This window comes from Suhomyces tanzawaensis (genome assembly GCF_001661415.1).
Source record: "Suhomyces tanzawaensis NRRL Y-17324 unplaced genomic scaffold CANTAscaffold_5, whole genome shotgun sequence".
NCBI classification, from domain to species: Eukaryota; Fungi; Ascomycota; class Pichiomycetes; order Serinales; family Debaryomycetaceae; genus Suhomyces; species Suhomyces tanzawaensis.
In genome coordinates this window covers 586151-593311 of record NW_017963640.1, presented here as the reverse complement: position 1 = coordinate 593311, position 7161 = coordinate 586151, and the positions used below count along the sequence as shown (strand labels likewise).

The 7161-nt window shown below is 47.2% G+C and overlaps 3 protein-coding genes across 3 annotated transcripts; 1 reads left to right on the top strand and 2 right to left on the bottom strand.

The window, feature by feature from the left end:
- Window positions 1-149: 149 nt before the first annotated feature.
- DBP5 (ATP-dependent RNA helicase) lies at window positions 150-1760 on the top strand. Its single transcript, XM_020207886.1, has one exon. It carries the CDS (start codon window positions 175-177, stop codon window positions 1696-1698), a length of 1524 nt encoding a protein of 507 aa, XP_020063633.1. The 5' UTR covers window positions 150-174; the 3' UTR covers window positions 1699-1760.
- Window positions 1761-2004: 244 nt separating this feature from the next.
- On the bottom strand, window positions 2005-3075 carry CANTADRAFT_67743 (mitochondrial 37S ribosomal protein mS43; the record flags this gene model as incomplete). The annotated part of the gene is made up of 2 exons (XM_020210965.1): window positions 2005-2248; window positions 2342-3075. 2 exons carry the CDS (start codon window positions 3073-3075, stop codon window positions 2005-2007), a joined length of 978 nt encoding a protein of 325 aa, XP_020063632.1.
- A 456-nt stretch (window positions 3076-3531) lies between these two features.
- CANTADRAFT_34305 (uncharacterized protein) lies at window positions 3532-5705 on the bottom strand (the record flags this gene model as incomplete). Its single annotated transcript, XM_020208582.2, has 2 exons — window positions 3532-4615; window positions 5359-5705. The coding sequence occupies 2 exons, from the start codon at window positions 5703-5705 to the stop codon at window positions 3532-3534; spliced, it is 1431 nt and encodes a 476-aa protein (XP_020063631.1).
- Window positions 5706-7161: the final 1456 nt, after the last annotated feature.

Here is a 7161-nt window from a genome sequence, read left to right as displayed (position 1 = left end):
TTTTTTAGTTCCTGGGCTAACATTTTTTTGGATGTGGAAGTCCAACTCCTCACTGGAGATTTCGCTCGATTTCTTCAAATTTTACGTACTTCACGAATGAAGCAGATCACGTGATACGCTCTTTGTAGTTCGTTCAAAAGTTGATGAGTCCACAACATCCAAATCATCGCCATCATGTCTGACAAAAGAGTTGAAACGGACGCTGCTGAATTGCTCTCGTCCCTCTCTATTCAGAAGAAGGATTCACCAGCACCTGCTGATTCTAAAGCCAAGCCAGATGCTGAACAAGCCAGCTCAGAACTGAAGGACTCTGGAGCTAGCAAGACCGAAGAACCCACAGAATCTAAGAAGGACAGTGCATCTGAAGAGACAAAGGAGGCTAGCGAAACTAACGAAACCAAAAAGGATGGAGAGAATGACGAAACGAAGACCCCAGACACCAACTTGATCAAGTCCACCTACGAAGTAAAGGTTAAGTTGGCTGATTTACAGGCCGATCCAAACTCCCCGTTATACTCGGTGAAATCCTTCGAAGAGTTGGGTTTGTCTCCCGAATTACTCAAGGGTTTGTATGCCATGAAGTTCAACAAGCCTTCCAAAATTCAAGAAAAGGCCTTACCTTTATTGATCTCCAACCCTCCAGAGAACATGATTGGTCAATCCCAATCAGGTACAGGTAAGACTGCTGCCTTTTCGTTGACCATGTTGTCTAGAGTCGATGAAAACCTTCCTGTCACTCAATGTATATGTTTATCTCCAACCAGAGAGTTGGCCAGACAAACGTTGGAGGTTATCCAAACAATGGGTAAGTTTACCAAGATTACCACCCAATTGATTGTTCCTGAAGCTCTTGAGAAAGGCAAGCTGTCCAACGCTCACATCTTGGTGGGAACTCCCGGTTTGCTCTTGGATCTTTTGAGAAGAAAACAAATAAATGCATCTCAGGTCAAGGTCTTCGTGTTGGACGAAGCTGACAACATGTTGGATGCTCAAGGTTTAGGGGACCAGTGTCTTCGTGTCAAGAGGGTTTTGCCAAAGCAAGCCCAGCTTGTTTTATTTTCGGCTACTTTCCCAGATGAAGTCAGAAAATATGCCGAAAAGTTTGTGCCAAAGGCCAATTCTCTTGAATTGAAGCAAGAAGAACTTAACGTTGATGCCATTAAACAATTGTACATGGACTGTGATTCTGTGAATCATAAGTTTGAAGTTTTGTGTGAGTTGTATGGATTGTTGACTATTGGTTCTTCCATTATTTTCGTCGAAAGAAAAGATACTGCTGACCATTTATACCAAAAGATGAAACAAGAAGGCCATCTTTGTTCCATCCTTCATGGTGGTTTACAGGTATCTGAAAGAGATAAATTGATCGACGACTTCAGAGACGGCAAATCGAAGGTTTTGATCACTACCAACGTGTTGGCCAGAGGTATCGATATTGCTTCAGTTTCCATGGTGGTCAACTACGATTTGCCTGTAGACAAGAACGGAAATCCAGACCCTTCTACCTACTTGCACAGAATTGGTAGAACCGGTAGATTTGGTAGAGTTGGAGTTGCTATTTCCTTTGTTCACGACAAAAGGTCTTACGATGTCTTGCAGGCTATCCAGGCATACTTCGGAGGTATTGAAATGACTAGAGTTCCTACCGATGACTGGGATGAAGTTGAGAGGATTGTAAAGAAAGTCATTAAAAACTAGTATAGGAACAATACATGTGTGGTAAGGTTTGCATAATTCTTTGCAAATCAATGTTATATAAACCTGTAGTCTACATTATCCGTTAGAATTGTCCATTGTTGCAACGATCATTTATCGAAACTTTATTCATGTTAGAACGGTTTTGATACTTATGTAGCAACACATTTATCGTTCCATATGATCTTCTAGTATATGTTATCGTGGGAATGCCATCGATTAATTAAATCACTACTACCCTTATGCCTCTACCACAAATACACAAACCAATAGTTTGATTACGTCTATTTACATAGCGGTTTGACCCACTTAATAACTATTTATAAATTGCTTAGTTCTGACAGGTAATCTCTTAGAAACCACGTCCCAGTCAATGCACTCCCAGACATTTTCGAGATACTGTTGCTTGCCGTAGACACCATAGTCCAAGAGATAGTTTCTCATGGATCCATCAATGGCCAAAACTGGCAACAACTTCTTGTCGTTGTATAAGGTGTTGAACTCGGCTTCTTCCGCAGTACCCAAAGTCAACCTATCAATTTCCAGCTGCAAGCTTTCTATGTTTTCAACAAGCTCAATTGGAGCTTCTTGGTTTTGACCCTCGATTCTTTCCCTCTCAAGTTGTTTGTTCTTCAAAGAAGCCAACTTTGCTTCCTTCTGTAATTTTAATCTGTTGACTTGGCCAGATCTCAACGAGTCATCCACCACACCGGCGTTGTAAGTGTTGACTATAGCCAAGTTGTTGTAAACGGGGTCCTTAGTGGTGCCTGGTTCGGTTATGCTTGGGGACTGCTTTAAGATGTTTTGACTCAAGTTGCTTTCGGCAACCAACCACACCAAACCATCACCCTTGATGGCCTTTGCGGAGTTGAGCAACAAGTTTCTGAACTCTTCAATGGATCCGAACGAGTCGATCAACCAGCTCTTGAGGTTTTCGTCGGCTGGAATGTTCCCAAAAGTGGTGTTTCCGGTCTTCAACAAGTCCTTAGGCTCGCTTTGGGACAACTTGACTTCGGCAGAGTTTTCTTTCAAGCTCTCCAAGAAAAATTGGAGGTTGTATAATAAAGATCCGTACGAGTAGATTCCGTAATGTTCTGGCTTTTGAATGGTTTGAGCTATGATGTCCAACAAGTTGTTCGACTGGGACTCGGAGCTGGATGCACTAGCCTGTTCCAACGACTGGTTCAAGCCCTCGACTAACTGCTGGCCTCTTTTGAACCACAATTCATTGACAGTTTCGGATGAGAACAAACCCTTGAAGTCTTGCTGGGTAGATTTCACAGTCTCCAAGGTGGATATGGTGGGCAAGCTGAATGACACATTTCTTTGCGAGAGCAAGGTTGGTGCTCTCCTGGGCAACGTTCTGGCTACTCTATACATGGCGTTGATGGGTAGTAGTGGAGAAATGTTGTAGTTGATGAAAAATTTTGGCTGTCACGTGGAGGGCCTACGGGATAGTCGCACCAACTTAGGGAGTCTCCCATTAGGCTCGTGCGAGAGTTGGCGGGAGGTAGAGGAAGTTGTTGTGCGCGTTAGCGAGACACCTCGCTAAAATAGTGATAGTGATCTCCCCAATTCTCACTAAGCTACGCGATAACTCTTGACAAAACACTTTATATTATAGGTACTTAAATACAACGAAGAAAAAGACGACACCAGACTTGGTCATAGATGGTGCTAACGGACATGATCCGCGAGTAGGTGATTAGAATAATGTCTATACGTATTAATAAGTGTTTCCATTCCAAGTCATTAAAAAAATCAAAACCTTCTCTGTTCGTACATCGACCTCAACGGCCGTCACATAGTACATGAATGTAAGCAAGATGCTATGAATTACCTTCTGACCTTCAAACTCTTAACTCTTCTTAACAAGGAAGATCCAGCTCCACCGCTAGGAGGAGTGAGCTCGTCTGAAGATTCCACATTGTTCAAAGATCCCCTTCTGGTTGGTTCGGGGGAGGTCAAGGAACTGTCATTAGAGTTTCGCCTAGTGCTGTTTTCGCTATGACTATTCTTACGCAATCTTTGCACCAACGACTTCTTTCTGCCCAATCCGCCATTGGAAACGTTCAAGTACTCAGTTTCACTGGATTTGGGTGCTGGGGCACCATCAATGAATGTGGATGATCCCAATCCTGCTGTGGTAGAACCATGGACGGGCTCAGCCTTGAGGTTGGACGCAAAGTTGACAATGGATGGATTGGATGAGATGTCGGCAGGAGTACGGATCTGTGGTGGCTCCTCGGTTTCGTATGTCTTCGTGACAGTGGTATCCTTTGGCTTGTACTTTATGGAGGTCTTTCTGCCGACTATTTCGTTCTGATCTTCGAATTGCCCAAAGGCCAAGTTGATCTGTTGGTTCTTGTCTGTACCACCGTAGCCCTTGATACTGCTGTTTGGCCCATCAGGAGGGAACGCCTTGACTGGGGCACTTTTGACATTCTTGTTTCTGTGCGGGGTGCATGCATCAAAGGGTCCGTCGTGGTGGAAACCACCTCCAAAGAATCCAGTCACGTCAAGCTTGTCGATGGTGTCCAAGTTCTTGGCCTTGACGGGCTCTGGCTTCTTGGGAGACTTGTTCTTAGACGACTTGTGTCCGCTGCGGTGTCTGGAAGACGACCCCTTTTCTCTGGAACTGCGGTGAGGTCTGGATGCTTCGGAGTGTGAGTGGGAACGGCGTTGTCTGGAAGACGAGGACGACGAGGACGCCTTTTCTCTGGGGTAGTCTCTTCTGGCAGCGTCAGGACCGGCTGCTTCTTCATAAGAAGGTGGGGCAAGGGCGTCTGGCTTGGGAGGACGCGCTGGTGGTGTGCCACCTTGACTGGATGATCTTGGAGGGGGAGGAGGGTCACGGTGGTGGACGTAGGAGTCAGGCTCGTTGAGAGCAGCTGCGAATGGATTGTTGGAGGACATTCTTCTAGAACGGTTAGTAAGTGATATGGTGAGAATGCGATTGTTGATTATTTATCCGCTTGAAACCTAATCTCAAGCGCAATCAACGTAGACATGGCGCAGTCAGCGAGGCACGAACAGAATTAAGGGGACCCAGAACAAAAGAAAAAACGCTTATGTAACCAGCCGGAGGGCCTATGGGGGGTATATAGGGGCGCCAAGGTCCTAGGAGACCCCAGAGTACCCTACGGAGGTGGTGGAGGCACCTAGAGGACAGGCATGACGAGACTGGACTGGAGCAGGCTTCGGCACGTGACCGCAGGGTTGCACCGCGGTGAAACCGTGGACCGACGCGCCGCACCGCGCTAGAGGCGGTGGTGTGCTGCCAGCCAGAGCAAATAAGCTGTCAGTTTGTGGTACTGTGCCGTGCGCCAGGCAGTAGCTGTGGGTGGCCCATCGTCGCGACACCAAGGCCAGTGCACGCCACGAAGCTGTAACCAGGGCGGTTGCAAGGGGCTAGCACTGTAGTAGGTGTAGTGGGTGAAGCAGGTGAAGTAGATGTTGTTCTTGTAGTAACGATGTTGTTCATGTAGTAGCTGTGACCCGGTGCTGACCTGGCGCTGTATCAGGCACTGTATCTGGCGCTGTATCAGGTGCTGTATCTGCTGTTGTATCGGACGCTGTATCTGACTCCGTATCTGGCGCTGTATCCGATTTATCTCTTGTCTGTTCTGTTCTGCTAATCACTGCTGCGTTAGTAATACGTACACGTTATGGTAGTTGACACTGCTGTCACTGTCGGCCCTGTGGGGCTTGGGAGGAAACACAGGCTTGCCGAGGTCCTCCCTACTCAGAGGACTGTACTTTAATCCCATATTGACCGGTCTGAATGGCTGTTCTTCGTCGGATGAGTTGTCGAGGAGCTGTTTGTTCTTCTCTACCCAGTCGCCAAAACTGGAGGGTCTTTCGCCCGAGTGCAACGACAAGCTGGAGAGGTTGGAGAGCTTGGGTGGCTCGTAGCTGGCCTGCGCCTGGTGCTGTCTGAACGGGTTGTTGGAAGACAATCTTCTCAACGAGTCGGTGGACGCGTACGAGTGGTTGGGCTGTTTGTACATCAGAAGATGGCTGGAGCGGCACTGGACTATGACGGTTGTGTGGAGGGGGCGCTAGGCGTGTGGGAGGTGTCAGGGGCGACTATTGTGGTGGGAAGGATGCCTGGAGGCCAGTCTTTGTTTAAGTGAAGAGGCGACAGAAAAGGCTGGAATCAGTGGGGCGAAAAAAACCGGTTGTGATTTGCACCGACGATGAAATTAGTGGTAGTTAGGGAAAGTTCGAAAGAGACAGGGAAAAGAGAGGGAGAAAAACAGCTCCACTGACAGCGACACTGGTACACTGACTGTGGGAGGCACTGGCTGAGCAACGACACGTCCACGCTGGGGCTTGGTATTGTTCTGTGGGGCACGGTCGCAGGCACAATGGTGTCGCCAGCGGTTCGGCGGGGAAGAATATAGACGATGTCACCGTCGCAGCGGTCTGGCGGGGCTAGGGGTGCGGCACCGACGGTAGTGAGATTACGGAACTAGAGGCGTGGCAGACGGACGTTAATGGGACCGGACGAATTGTGCGGGCCACCCGCGTGCTTGTAGCTCATAGTCCGCCTTAGAATCCCCAGGCGGTGCATGGCGTCCAGGGCAATAACGTCGCCGTTGCGACGTTCGTGGCGACGCCAAGGGCTGCGTAGCTAGTGCCAGGGAAGTTCGCGCCACGCCCAGCGGGACAGGGCACTCGTGGTACCAGTGAGACCCGGCACTGCCTATCTCCTGGCATGCCAGCCTATCACCTGCCAGTTCTCCAGCCTCCAACCAAACTCCGCCTACCCGTCACAGCCCCTGTGGGCCGCCTCGTCTGTCCCGTGACTGACGCGTCCAGGCACGGCTTTCCCTAGTTGATTGTTATACAGTCGCAAGTAAATGTCGCGCTGACTGGAATCTTTGTTGCACCCAATTTATAGACGTTAGTTTATTATAAACTCTTAAGTAAAAAATATTCGTCTTTGGATTACTGTGGAATGTTTTTTGTAATGCACACTTACGGAGAATGTTAATTGAGTTAATTAGCCTCACTACTTTCCTCTGAATTCATTACAGTACCTTGTAAAACCTCTAGTGCAAGGCGATGAAAGCACCATTAGCACCAATAAAGCATTCTAATCAACCAGCGTACTCAGCATTCTACTAAGTTTATGAGTATAAAATTTTAACCTTCTACTGTAAAATCCTGGACCATCTTTTTCCATCACGTAGATCGAAAACTTTGGCCCTGGGTTATGAAACGACAATTCTATAATCTAGATTCAAAAATTCGTTGCCAACAATAACCTTATTGTGTTGCCAATGGTACCATAAGGTATTTTTTGATTTGGAAATTCTTCTTCTTACCCTATGAAGTGCTTATTTGTGACTAGTCAGCCTGTACTGATTTTTTATGATTAATATTCATTGAATTGGTAGAATCAGAAAGTAATATGTGGAGGGGGACCTTTCAAGGTCAATTCCACAAATTTTGTGGGTG

Coding starts and splice junctions, on each gene's coding strand:
- DBP5 (XM_020207886.1), top strand. CDS start 175: ATGTCTGACAAAAGAGTTGAAACGGACGCTGCTGAATTGCTCTCGTCC.